The 15,187-nt window shown below is 41.8% G+C and overlaps 1 protein-coding gene across 1 annotated transcript; it reads right to left on the reverse strand.

Moving 5' to 3' along the window:
- Positions 1-179: 179 nt before the first annotated feature.
- Positions 180-14,401, reverse strand: LOC146974783 (clathrin interactor 1-like). Its single transcript, XM_085798420.1, has 12 exons — positions 14,151-14,401; positions 10,421-10,525; positions 10,225-10,321; positions 7,507-7,615; positions 6,167-6,346; positions 5,525-5,693; positions 5,024-5,237; positions 4,851-4,932; positions 4,611-4,688; positions 3,074-3,390; positions 2,814-2,985; positions 180-2,321 (listed from the first exon to the last, which is right to left on the reverse strand). The coding sequence occupies exons 1-12, from the start codon at positions 14,189-14,191 to the stop codon at positions 1,939-1,941; spliced, it is 1,947 nt and encodes a 648-aa protein (XP_085654546.1). The 5' UTR covers positions 14,192-14,401; the 3' UTR covers positions 180-1,938.
- Between the last annotated feature and the right edge of the window lie 786 nt (positions 14,402-15,187).

The following is a 15,187-nucleotide window of genomic DNA, read 5'->3' on the forward strand; positions in this document are numbered from 1 at the left end:
TTAAAATCATCATACAGTATATTAAAATACGTCTTCTAATGGTTGTCAAATCTAATTTTATCAAGTCAAAAACTACTGGCCATGACCCCATTCAAGGTCAAATGTAGACCTATCAACCATGCAATTAATCTAAACTAACTAAACTAATCATAACTTAAAAAAAAAAAAACGAGACTGAATAATGTTATAATTTAATTTAATGTTGAATGAAGTACAGAAAATAGAGAGAACAATCAAATGAAACCAGCTGTACCAAGAAAAAAGAAAAGAAAACATGATTCCCATCAACTAAATGTTATTAATAGCTCTCCCATATGAACATAACCTTACAAGTAAACTAATAAAATATTAAACTAATAGCTATGGAATCATCCTTCTGAGAGTAACAAAATAAAGATTTGGTCATTTGGAGTGCAGTACCTCAGAAAATGACAAGAGGCTCTGCTTAGCTGTGTTTGCACATCAAACAGAGAAAACTGAACCCATACACATCACACACACTCACTCATTTCTCATATTTTCACATACACCTCACTTGAGATCCCCAAACCCTTTGGATTGGTCCTCAGCTAGCCATAGAAATCATTTATTAAATTCAGCTAATGGAGAAAAAAAATCCAATTCCTTGAGTTCATCTAAACCAAGTCAAATGTAGGAGTGATCATTTTTCTAGTAGTACATCATTTTGTGAAGCCCAGAAACGTAAGAGACTAAAAAGTTAGATGTGAGATGAAAAATGTTAATTGGAAAAAAATACTTTGTAATTAAAGGTACATTGCTGAGGTGTCAAAATTTATTCTGCTGTGTGGCACTGCCTTAAACATGAAAGAAATGTAGATTATTGTGATCTTCAGTCTTGTAGATGGTGACCCCCTTTTCACTTGGTAGACTAGAAAATACTCTTTCAAAGACGTTTCTCTTCCTTTGTCCATCAACAGTGTCTGTCTGCATGGCACAGAAAGTCAAGTGTCCTACAACAGCATGTCTGAAGGGACATGATGGCGGGGTGGGGACATAAAGAAAAATATATATCAGTTAGATAGTAGTAATTTGAGTAAAATACTGACTGGCCCCTTTGCAGGGCATTAATCTGACAGAGGTATCCAAAAATGAAAGTAGAGGACAAGTATCACTTTGAATAGTGTGATCTGTTAAAGAGCTCAACAGTATTTAGGGACCTTTTTTCATGGTGTTTATTAAACATCAAAATGTTTAGGTGTCCTACTGTAAATCCATCTACTGTGGAACTGCTACAAGCCTGATAAAAAAGAGGAGGGGGGACAAAGAGAAGAAGATGTAATATGCAATTAATTTTCTCACTGCATACACACCCACCCTACCCTCTGCTACTATGACTAGAGTAGATCAGCAGGGGGAGCGACGGATTGGAACAGTCACCCCCTGGCAATAATGTAATAGATTAGATTTTGTGATTGAAATGATCTGAAATATGATCTCTCAGGCTAAAATGCAAAATTAAGGCAGCGATGCCATTTTCATCTGAGTCAACCACACTGATTGAATTCTCTGCACAGTTACAGAGAAGGTTTTGCAGCGATGTTTTGTAATGAACGGGGATACACTGCAGTTCATATATAAAAACAGGTAAAGATGAGATTCCTTCCCCATAGTATAGTAATTACTAGAGGCTGTGGTTTGACAACTTCCCTGCTCTTTGGGCATCTTGTGTGTGACATAAATCCACACATCAAAAATACCAGAGGGTGCAGGGCACCAGTGGTGTACTCCCCCCCCCCCCTGCTTCCAAGATCACATCATCAGACTGGGATGGTGGACGATCACTGGTGCCACCTCGCCAAAAAGAGCAGGAGCAGTGAGAAACATGCAAGGTTGTCTTCAAGTACACCAGTCCTTCTGTGGTTCGCACTCTCCTATTGCCAGACATGCACACTCACACTCACACACATTTGCACTCCTTCATTTCCCAAAATTGCCGAAGTTAGCGAAGGCATCTTGTTTGGGTGGGACCACAGCTGGGGTGATGGAGTGTGCTAGGCCCATCCCGACTCCTGGCACTCCCATGCCAGACATACCGCCCATCATCACTGGAGTGGTCATGCCCATATTCATGCTCATGTTCATTCCCATCATGCCTTGGTTTACAGGAATTCCCCCCATCCCCATGGTGCCCGTGGTCATTGAAGGTGGCATACCCGCTGCCATCGACGCAGGCATGCCCATCGTCATGGTACTGCCTGCTATCATGGGATTGGTTGGTGGTCTGATGGGTGTCACATGGGGCGGGGAGCTGAGGTTCAGTCCTCCGAAGTTCTGGGCCAACAGGTTGACAGGAGGCACTGCTGCACACACACAGACAAGGACAGTGGATTCACTCACTCTGGTTTATTCACTTGGGTTATGAAGCTAGATAATTATTCTGATCTAAACATGTATGCAAATGTTGTCCATCATTGACCGTCCCTCAAAATAATTAAGTGACTTTATTTATATCATACCAAATAAAAACAGACTCTGTAGGTCATTTGACGCTATATCACACACTGGGTTTGTTTTGTCTGGGCATCCCAGCAGGATATGACAATAAATCCCTAATAATATCATTCATTTACCATCAAACATGACCAATCAGGACCTACGTAGGTATGAATGGATTAGCCTATTGAATTTTTACAGGAATTTCAGGGCTGGATTTTTCTGGGACAGTTTGTGATCAAATCATAAAGGAAAATATTTGATCACTGTTCAAATCTGAAATTCAACTTAAATAATAATGATTTGTTTTTCTTTAGTACATCAGCACATAGACAATGTATTCCAGAGAAATGTGATACCTTGTTGCTGTATGATATTGTTGAGTGTGGGCGGTGTCTTGGAGGTGTTGAGACCTGCTGATAGGAAGTCCAGGCTGATGTTGACCGAGGGGTCCGACCATGTTGACCCTAACGACCCCACCCCGACCTTCTGCTGTCCAATGGGCTGCTGAGATGTCATGCCTCCCAAGCTCTGAGAGAAAGTACCAATATTTCACACACAAAGAACGTAATTATCTAAAATCAGAGTCCTGCATTCCTGTGTTTTGTACCGTTCCTACCTGTTGAGAACGAGAAAGGGGCACGGTTGGCATAGCAACAGACGCGCCAGGGGTCGCCCCTCCCAGAGAGAAAGTCATGCTCTGAGATGCGCTCAGTGTTGTATGTTGATTGTTGACTCCACCCATCAGCATCAGGTCAAACAGCTCGGCAGAGGGTGGGACAGAGGTGGGATTAGAGGCTGGGGCAGTGGGCGACTGGACGCTGCCAAACAGGTCAGTGACAGGCTGGGAGGGGGTGGAGCTGGACGCAGCCGGGGAATTGGAGGAGAAGGCGTTCCAGTCTCCAAATTCTCCGTTTCCATTGGATGATGCAGCAGCTGGACAGAAGACAATGGTGATATTATTATTACAACAAAAACAAAAAGTTTTTATAAAGATCGCTCCCCACCTTCACGGTTCTAAATGTCCGTACATTTTCCCAAAATCCACTAATAGACACAATCTTGCAATCTTGCATGAGATCCAAGTGGATTCAGTGTGGTTTATTTGTGGAGTGATGTTGTGATGTTTGTGACAGTGAATATTAAGCATTAACTTAAAAAACTTTACTAACTCCATCTATTGATCATGAACCATTCAGGAAGCAATCTCATCAATCTATATAAATTATTTTTTTCCCCTGTAAATCATTTGGTAACCATTAGTAACACGTCATGCACATCAGCGTGTGTGTGGGAATTTTCCCGCCTTGTACAGATCTATGTACTTTGGTCTTTGATAACAACTAGAATATTGCTGTTTAATTTTTTTCCAATACAGTCTCTACTTGTTTGTAAGAGAGTCTATTTGCAGCCTTACTACAAACAATACACATAGTCAGTTAAAGGTCCAGTGTGTAATATGGGTTAGTCAGGGTATTTAGGGTATAAGATCTAAACCATGTTACTATATGCCTGCTGTTTCCTACTCCTTCTTCTTTCCTTCCGCCTTCTTTTTCATTGGTTTATTTATGCACACGAAACGTACTCTCTGGTTGGCTGGATTTTCCGTTCGGGCTGCCGTACAAACACGGCGGCTCAAGATGGCGACACTCTCTAAAGCAAGACCCTTGCTATATGTATATATAAAAGAAGAATTATAGGGCTACGAAAACCAAACAATTTTTTTTAGGCCTGCACAATATCAGGAAAATGTGCGATGTGCGATGACACTGTTCAGTATTGCGATGACGATATGATTTGCGATAAATAATAAAACATTCAGGTGTGCTGCATATTAACCATACAGTTCCTGTGTCTTTCTGAAAACAACCTCAACACGCTGTAGTAGATACACTTATACAAATATATTCATGGGTAGTATTCAGATTTTGCCAATTATTACACACTGAACCTTTAATGCTTTGTGACACCAGAGCACTGATGTGTATTTATATTACTAATCCATTCCTGGATGTGCTGTTCCTTCCAGTCTGTATACATTCATTTTTATTCCTTTTGAATATACAATATGTATATTTTTCCATCAGTCTGGATCAAATGAAGCAAATCACAAGTGTATAGGCTAATTAAGATTACAGAGGGAGGAGGAAGTTTACCTGTGGAGGTTGGGAGGCTGGCAGACGCTGCAGGAGAGGAAAAATCAGCAAAGCCACCAATGAGGTCTGAGTTACCACCTGAATGTAAACACACACATATACACACACAAATTCATATAAAAATAAAAAGATAAGGACTTTCTGACTACTCATCTACCACACACCCAAATTTTAAAACCAATTGTTCACAACCGTTGTCTTTCACTTGTCTTCATCATGAGTGGGGCAGTTTGTGGTTACCTGCTGTAGCGCTCTGATTCGATGACGGGTCAATCACTAACAGGTCAGCGAGGCCGCTACTGGATGACTGCCTGACTGATGACTGATGGGAGAAACAGAGAAGACACAGGAGTTAAACACATGTAACTGAATATATCTGACATTAAAGAAGCCATGAGCGTTTGTGTGGGTACCTTCTCCTCCTCCTTGTCTCCGGTGTAGTGAGCTGCAGCCCCCAGGTCCAGAGTCTTGCTGCCCGACGCCCCGCTGCGTTTCCGTGTGGTGGTGGTTGTGGTTTCTGTTGCTTGTGTGATCTGGATGCTCTTCGTTGTGACAGTTTCCTCCTCATCTTTAAACTCCAAGGTTTCCTGCCGACCGTTTCTCGATGCTCGGTCCTCCTCGTTGTCACTATGGCAACAAGAATATAGATGCATACGATTTTCCCATTTACTTGTTTTTTCTTTTTCCGATAATCTCTGTGCAGCATTGTTTGGTTATGTAACTGATAGTCTGAGACGCAGGGGTTTAAACAATTTACACACATAAGCAGGAGACCAAAAACCAACTGATGCACAGTGAAAGGGCGGATGTGGTGTTGTAGACTATTGCTACAACAGCACATTCATGCACAACCAAGGAAGCATGTGGTAACTTTGGCATACACCCTCAGACCATTTCAACACACGTGTGTTTACCTGATTCTGTCTGGCGAGTCGTCTCGTTCCTTCTTTCTGAACTTGTTGAGTGTGTCGTCGATGGTGCTGCCGATCTTGTCGCTGATCTCCCCGAGCTTCTCGCTGAAGGGGAACGCTCCTCTGCTCTTGTCCCAGTCTTCATCCCACTTACTCCGATCCAGCTCGGTAGCTGGAGGGAGGAAGAAAAGGACAGAGGGGCAGAGAGAAAGACAGAGATGAGGAGCTTTGTAAACAGTCTCTAATGCTGGTGGTGCAATCTCCCTAAATTTGAGTAGCTGATCGTGTATGACATAAAAAATATATTTTGCTGCAAAGTAATTTTCTATATTTTTCGTAAGTCAATGAATCAATAATCAATAAAGGACAAGGTGAAAGCATAAAACTGTTATCTTAATAAAAAAAAGTAAATACACTAGACAAAAATGTCACTTAACAGTGTTTCCTATCATTCTGTGAAAGGACATCTTAAAGGGCCTCTTATACCTTGTTAACTTTTAACACTAAATTATACTATATATATTATAATATATAGTATACCCTTTCTACAATGCATTTCAATTCCTTTTGGTTTGAACAGGGTCTGTTAGATTATGACTCCACATTTGACTTGAGTGGTCACAGAAGATGCAATGAATCACTTACAGTTCTTAAAACTGCCTCCTCCTCCTCCTCCCATACTGTCAGAGGACACTCCGATGTATTTATCTTTGTTCTTCTTGGCTTTCTTTCTCTCCTCTCTCAATCTGTCGTCATCCTGGATGAACTCCACCATCTCCTTCACCTTCTGACGCACATTGATGCCCTGATCTTTTCCATTCTCATCTGTAAACAGACACAAACACAAACACAAATGAACTTACAGAGAAAGAGAGGAAGGATCAACACTCGTGTTTTTGGTTACCTCTGACCTTTCCTCATGAACTGCCACCAGGGCAAAAAGTTCTACAGTACATGGTGTACATGTAGAACTTTGAGCGAAAGGACAGAATGGCAAGAAATCTTCCTGAACGTACTGTATTTATGCTCTGTAGAGTGTGAACCGTTTTTATTTTGGACATTTAAACCAAGATTTATGGAAAAAGTGCTCTGTGTTCATCTAAATGTGCACCAGAGAACTAGCAGCTCTGAGGGTAAATGCCTTTAAAAAAGCAGCACAGTTTACTGTTCAATGTTGGTCAAGGTCAAATTTGAGTGTAATTTTAAAAAACTAACTGCTTACAAATTGTTTGTGTTGCAGTAACCCTCGAAAAGTAGAGATCACCTTGTATCTTTTCCTTGCCAAACTGACAACTTCACACTGCATTATCTAATCCAGTAAAATACATATGCAATTATCCTCTGTTAACAAGTCTCCTCTTATTTTCTGTGCAATGTATTGCTCTGTTTATATCTGTGCAATGTATTGCTCTGTTTATTTAAATTTTTGTATTCTGCTTTGCTTATTTGTGTATTTATGTTGTGAAGCAACCCTTGTCTCTGGTTACTGTACATGGCAAAGATTATTACCACTTTATGACTTAAAATTACTCGGTATTTCTATGGGAGTCCTATGGGAGTGTCGCCGCACTATGTTATATCAATCGCTCTGGTCGAGGCGGTGTGTTTCACTGCTTCCTTTCTCCTGACTTAAGGTTGTATGGATCGTATCCGATATATTTCTCTAATTTTTGGTGATACCTGCTACGTGCAGGCTCGAACAAAAGCTTCGGAGTACTCGCTTTCCATCATTTTCAGGCACCGCTGTCCACTTCCTGCCCTCCATCTGACATCGCCCCGCCCCCTTCGCATCATCATAACCACGTGACTGAAAACAAGCTATTTAGGATAAACTATCTTCTTCTTTTTCACTGCTTTACTTTAATTAAAAGCCTTTTAACCTAATAAGTTTTCATACCCTGCGCACAGGATGTGTAAGAAATATAAGAATAAGAAGATCAAATTTAAACAGTACAGAGGTGGCTAATTTTCATTTAAAAACTCACCGATGAAGTGGTAGTTTTCTAGAGATCGCAGGTCGTAGATGTGTTCTCTGGCACTGGTGACGACTCTTTCAGACCCGTTCCTGATCAGATACGCCAGCAGCAGTAAAGCCTTGAAGAGGAAAGCAGAGATCAAGAGAGAAAACATAATAGGGGGTTACAGGAGTCACAAGAGGATGTCATCAGCTTTGTTCAAAGAGAATTATCGTATTTTGTATCTTGTATGACTTAGCTTCTCTTTCCATTGATTATATAGGATAGGGTACACCTTTCTCGGGTGTGTTGCACTTGACCTGGGGCCTCATGTATCAATGTTGCGTACGCACAAAAAAGTGGCGTACGTCATTTTCCACGCCAACGTTCAGATGTATCAAAAGTGAAATGACCGTGGAAAAGTGCGATGGCCCACGCCAACTCCATAGCTGGCGTACGCACGTTTCTACTGCTGTTGTTCCTTTGGCGACACTTAGAGGTGAAGCTGTGAAACTGTTAATAATGTGAAAACAATTAGTCCTCAGAGTAATGTGCACATCAGAGACACATTTATGAACAACTAACCCATCCACATGTTGCAATTAGACAAGTGGATAGAAAAGCATGCGCAAAGTGGTGCAGAAAATAGCATCAGCTTTAGTCTTAAGATATTGCAGATGCTGCAGTGCGAAGTGCACACGAGTCCCGGAGGTTTTTTTTTGCACATGATGACTCTTTTGGTTTCCAAGGGCAATTCTCTTGGAACTGAGCGCAGTGCGCTGCGACCGGCCTGGGCGCGCGACACGGCGGGGAGCATTCATCCATTCAGGTGCTGACCACACTGTGAACAGGGAGCATTTTTATACTATAAATGTACAGATCATATGTGATGCGTAAATGCATCACATATTAACAAACATTGTGGCGAGATGGCTGGTTCAGCGCACGATTCATTCATTCAGCATAGTTGGGGACAGATTACAGGCTGGGACTGTATGCGCGCAAAGTAAATGTACAGTATTTGTTTAATTGTCCTATGTAACCCCCCGCCCCGATGCACACTGAGCATGTCCGCCCAGATATCACACTGTCAGTGACTTTCTTTTTGTTGGTTAAACTACACAGACTGTGTGAAGTACTTAATGTCAATAAACACATGCGTAAAGTTGGACATGTGTCTTTATCAGCCTCCCTGGCGCACTTCTGCATTTATTTACTACGCGATCTGTGTATGAAAGAAGGCAAATACAATTGTAAATCCATTTCACATAATTTAATTAGAGTACAGTGTCTGCTTTCATTTGGGATGACAGCGGTCCTCCGCTTCACGTTCACCTTTATATAACACACACACTCTCCCACCCCCTTTGTGATGGTGCCGGAGGACGGCAAAAAAAAAAAGAAAAAAAAGATGTTTACACGGCTCAACTTTATCGAGGAGCACCTTCAACTCAAATTTGGTTAAATTGCTGTTCCTCACAGTTTCTCATGGTGTTATCTGACCGTAAAGAGAAGGGAATCTTTGGTGCAGGCCTTATTTACATTGATTTTGCATATTTAAATGGAGGCGTGGACAGGGAGGAGATTACCACTTCGGCATGTGCGCTCAATTCCACGTTGATTGGGATGTACAAAGGAAAAGTGCTTGGATCCATGCGTACGCACACTTTGATACATCAGATTTTCTTTGTGCGTACGACAGTTTCTGGATTTTGGCGTACGCCATGTTTCAGTATGAAATCCACGCAAGTATTGATACATGAGGCCCCTGGTCTTTTTAGATGTGGAAACTGTGTTTTTGTATTGTCTATGTGTTGTCTACTGTCTATTTGTGTATCACTCTTGTATAGTAGTCTTGTGGTCTGTGTTTCCTGTGTATTTGTTATATGTTACATGTTGGGACTGCAGATGGAAATTAGCTGTGAGCTAAATCTGGTGCAACCATCTCTTCATTTTCTGTCAAAATGTCCCCTTAAAGGGATAATTCACCCAAAATTCAAATTTCAATTGTATTTTATTGTATTTTTTTCGGAACAATTTCTCATGTTGGGGCTTCAATACAAGAGGGACATTACAGACGAGCACTATGGAGGTATTTGGATGTTTTTTGGTGTGTCTTTTTGGACAAAGAAAATTGAGCCCCGTTCGCAACCGTCATATGGACATGCAGTGCTGCACGGAGCCCCGCTGTGACTCAGAGAAGGCACGGAGGACTCTGAAACTTCTCCCAGCCCTTAGTCCACATGAGGGTGAGTAGATAATAAGTGAAATTTTAATTTTGGGTGAACTATCACTTTAATAAACTAATAATAATCTAATCTATTTCTTCCTCCTGCAGTTTCCCTGCCCTGAGTCATTTATCATCTCTTACACTCAGCCTAATTGCTCTCTAACAAAATCCAAACTCACTCCTGCATAATTTATATTCTTTGCTTATCAGTCATATGAATATGTGGGTAGGACACAAGGAAACAGCTGAGATACACTGCTCTGATCTTTGCACTGCATAAATGCATGAATCACAGATATCTATCAGATAAGTGCTCTTGCACATGTATGATCAACAGAGGCAAAAACACGGAGAAACAATTCGACAACGATGAAGAAACGAAAAGAAAGAAGATCTGGGAATCATCGTGTATTAATCTAGTCAGTTGAGTAAACACAGGCAGCTCGGCTTTAATCAGATCTGGAAAAATCAGCACAGCACCGAGCTGCAGGCTACAGCACAGTTGTGTCACCACAGACCTTGTAGACTCGTCTCCAGTTCTTCTTGTTGTCCTTCAGCATCCTGGTCCACAGCATGTTCATCACCTCTGGGAACTGCTCATACATAAACGTAGATCTACACACACACACACACAAACACATACAGACAATGTTATGCTGCGTAAACCCACCAAGGCATCCAGGAGTACATACAGGAAGTGTGTGTCGTTCATACTTTGCTATCTCTCCCATCAGTTGTCCAGAGGGTCCCCAGGGGTCATCATTGGTGGCCTCTCTCACCTTGGACTCGATCTCTGAGTAGTTCATCACCACATTGGTGCTATTGACAGAAACATAGATTTTCATCATAAAACAAAGATCAGTCTTGTGTCTGCCTTGACCTCCAGATGTAAAGCAGACAGGTCAAAATAAACAGATATACACAGAAAAGAACACAAACATAGAAAAAAAGAAATAGAGAAATAATCTCACTAGCCAACACAAGATCATCATTACATCTCATGTAACCTCTACACACAATAACAGAAAACAAATGTTTCTCTGATGACAAGGAACATTTCACTTCACTGAATAATGAATGACAGCTTTCTAAAAGCCTGTGTACCTAACCACTGTACGTGCACACGCGGGCATCCTGCGTACGAAAATACTCAGCAGGTCGGGACACAAAGGAGGATGAGGTGGTTTATGCAGCAGCACGGGCTGAATCTGGTGTCTGTGTGTGTGTATAAGAGCGAGCCAGCTTCCTGTCCTCTGTTTTTGTGGGCTCACCTGCGCCATGTTTGCTTTTCCTGTGTGTACTGTATATAATGTGTGTGCAATGCATCGTTTGATGAGCATGACTTGTTCTACAGACTCCTGGCAAAAACCACAGCACAACAACTTGAAACACACCCCTACCAGGAACTCTTTTTTTCATATTTCTAACTCCTTTGCTACAGTTTTTTATTCTGCTTCATCTCCTGTTCCCCGCTCCCTCTCGTTACCTCTTCATTCCTACCCAGCTGCTTTCCTATCCTGCTTTTTCTCGGCATCTCTTTTCTCTCTCAGGCTCTGTCACCCTCCAGCCTTGAGGATAAAAGATGCCTTTAGACTTATTGTCCATAGATAAGATGGACAGACAGACAGTGAGGGCTACATAATAGCATGACTCTTAATCTGCAGGAGAAGTAATGCTGCCACTGGCAGCCCTGTTGAGTCAGATCAATAATAGAGTATATTCATCCTGACCAGCCACGCACAACCAACAGCTGATAGGAGCTGGTGTCTGTTACTCCAGCTAATCCTCTGTCGCCACTGCTTCTTGTTGCTTCCTCCTTATCTCTTTCCTTTCTTTGGTCTCTTCACTCAACTTTCTTTCATCCAACTTTCTTGTTCCTACTCCCGCTTCTTTATCTTCTTATTATGTCTTTGATATAATTGTTCCTGAACCAGAGATCTTAAACTGTGACAGACAGCAGCATGAAAAATGACAGTGATTTTCATGTGAGCATTTTTGCTGTGACTTTTGTTCCTTTTGCTTGTGTAGTTAAAAATACCAATGTAAACTCAGGTTCACGTTGCTAAAATGAATGCAACCAAAACAACATTTCTCTAAAAGATGAAGAAAACATCTCAGAGGTTCAGACAAAATATGATGAAGGTGCTCTGAGGTAGGGAACACAAACTGTGAAATAAAAAGAAAGATCCAGGGCACTTCTCTGTCGGTTATTTATTCATTTGGTTATTTCATTGTGAATTTCTTAAAAAGCAGAGTTACTGTTGCTGTTGAAGAGGTTTGTCTGTGCTGCTGTGGGGGCTGTGTTTGCTTTAAACGTGCAAGATCTATGTTTTAAAGAATTTCATTATGAAATTAACATTTGAGCAAAGACTTTGTTAGAAGAGGGTCTTGGATGTACAATAATTTCAACTGGGTGTATGAAATAAACAGGCAGTTACTGAGTGTGTGTGTGTGTTTTACATTTTTCATGAATATTCATATATATCCTAAATACAAAATAAATCCAAAAACAAAGATGTGTTTGGTATGGCACAAGCATAGCAAACCATTTGCTACAGTGTAGTTATTTTTCTATAACGCTTTCCTGGCTCTTTTTTTTTTTTTTTTTTCCATTGCACCTTCTTCAAGGTTTCAGTGTTGTTCAGATACAATATGTACACTGCAGCACTAATACAGCGCCCACACAGCATGTTATCTGTTTCTTTCCAGCATTTAACCTTTTCACGGGGTTGCCATCAAAAAGCGAGCGCATGTTATCAACCCCCAGGGTGCTGAAACATCCAGATTTTCAGTTAAAAAAACCTTGTGTACTTTGACTTTGTCAAAACAAAATGAGATGGTGATGTAATAAAGTAGTGAGGTATCTAACAGGAGGATCTAGGATAAGAGGAGGATGGCCTAGTAGTCAATAAATGACTCTAATGTCAAGTCATACCTTTGAATGAGAACTGTGGGCTATGTGAGGCCAGTCTGAACGAAACAAACATTTCAAACTGACTCCATAGATCTCATATTCACTTCTCTCACACTTACAATGCAACTGTGGCTCTATGAAACATAATGATGACTTATAATGACGCTTTGCAAAGCTGCTTAACATATCTTTTTTTAGCTATCACACAGGAAGTCATCCCCTGGGAACATCAACAACTAGTTAACTAGTTGCTTATTAAAAGGGCATGCTGCGTCAGGCTGGTTTACTTTCTTTGGAGGTGTTTGGGTTTTAGGCTGGTCTGGGAGCCGATGTAACATTCCTCCTGAAATTACTGTTGTTTATTTGGCACACATGTCTTAACCTTGTATAACTCAATACAAGACCTTTAAAACAGATCCTACATAGTGATGACTAGCATCCAGTTTTTTTGTTGAGTTTGTTTTAGTAAAGTGTTCAATCAGCTGTTTGATCATTTTGGAGGATGTAGTTTGTGATGCCGTTGAAGTGTAGGCTACCCCAGAGTGTTATTTCTGCTATTACACCAACTGACTTGTATGGGGTGGACAAAATAATAAAAACATCTATTGATATGACACAATACAGCTTTTCAGTATCAGAAACTTCATCATCCAGTATAATCCCACAGTTGGAGTGACACCTCAAAAATAATTTCATCCAAAGCAACCTTCATGGAGGCAGGATGTGCTGTAACTGCACTATAGAGCTCTAGTAACAATAGCCATCACAAAGACACCACAAAGAAGCATCTTTGCTCAGACAAACAACACAATGTAGTAGGCTACAGCACCGGGATTAGCTTCTACAGTATGATGTGTTCCGTGGCTAACAAGCTTTGTTGTCTATCTGCCTGGCTGGGACCGGGGGGGCATGGGCCTCGTTAGACCGGTGTAGCCACAGTGTGAGACATGGTTGGTGGCTAATTGGCAGGGCACATGCAAATATCACGCCTGTAAAGTCTGCAATCATGAACACTTTGCTCTCTGGTCAGAATGCAGTGTTAAGTGAAACGACAGCGGAGGAAGTGAGCATCACCAGGGTGCGATAACAGTCTATGGGTGTGATCCTGCAGCAGCACTTGCAGGAGCACCAACACCGCCGACCTGGGCTGAGCAGTGCTAACGGAATTAGCTAACTGGATAGCTTTCGATGTGACTCGGGAACGTATTTATTTCCCGGTATAAACCGTGTTATCCTCGTCCTATGCGAGCTAGTGTTGAAGGAGCACCACGGAGGATGCTACTGCAAAACACACATTTCTGTTTATTTATACCACAAGGTTGAAGATTGGCAGCTAGCCAGCTAGTCGAAGCTAACAGCTGAGGGCTAGGGCCGTGACGTCACGGCCCGTATCCTCTCCGTCGGCGCTAAAAGCTGCTGATGCTGCTCGGTCACCGCCGCCGGTTAGCCGAGCAGCCGCCGAGCCAGCGCGCCGCCGCCGCTACACCTGCTCCTCCTCCGCGGTAGGGTAACGGAGCTAACGTTACTCACGCTTTGTCCACCAGCTCTCTGACTTTCCACATGTTCAGCATCTGCGCATGGAACCGCGGGCTCGCCGCCTCGATACTGCGTCGCCCCCGTGTCTCTGCGCCCCACAAGACAGAGGTGGTGTCCGGTTACCGACGACAATCTCCCCCCCCTGCTGCTCCTTGGTGAGCTCCGGCAGTTCAGCGGCCGCTGCGGTTAACGGACCGGCCCCAGTTGCTACGGAAACGTGGGTTTCTGCCTACGTCACAGAAACGTAGATGCGTGCCCTCGCTCGCGGGACTAAATCATGTTTTTTTATTTTGTTTACCGAACAACAAAATGACGCAGAAGACAATGAAATAAATACTATAAACCGGAGTCTGTGTTGTTATCTGTTGCCTTGCTCAAGGACACTATAAGGTCATGAGCACGGAGCAGGACCATGGTTGGATTACCATGATCCTACTTTACATATGGCAGCAAGCAAACAAGGGTGCCTCCTCCTTATGTAAAGTTGTTTTGTTTACTGTCTAACGACATTGCCCCCTATAGCAATGTGCTGTGCATAGTAGCATTTTGCATACAATGGAAAAAGCTTTGACACAAATGAGCCAACAAATCAATTATGATTAGCTACTATAATAACGCAAAAAGGAACACTTTTTCCTTTACAACGTGATTTGTCTATGTCCATCTATAGATCTATGTGTTTGTCTCAAACAGGAAGCTGTGGGGCAAATAAGAATCAAAACATCCTTTTAGTTCAATAAAGTAATCTATACCTAATTCGATAATTAGTTCTTACAGTGTGTGCAGTATCTCAGGTGCAGTTGGACAGACCAGTTTCAACTCAGGGGTGAGAGGATATTTTCTAAGCAGGAGACACTTTCACTCCAAATTTTGATTAGGACTAATGTTAATGTTACATTATTCAGGTCATCATCAGGTGTTTATTTAACAGCTTCTTCAATACATTTTAGTAAATTACAATATAAAAATTGTTTTCACCATAATACAGTATTCAGACGTAGGTATGTAGTACTGCAGAGGAAATACAGTAT

Source organism: Trachurus japonicus, chromosome 14 (genome assembly GCF_045865225.1).
Source record: "Trachurus japonicus isolate A0001 chromosome 14, Traja_1.0".
In the NCBI taxonomy this organism is placed as follows: Eukaryota; Metazoa; Chordata; class Actinopteri; order Carangiformes; family Carangidae; genus Trachurus; species Trachurus japonicus.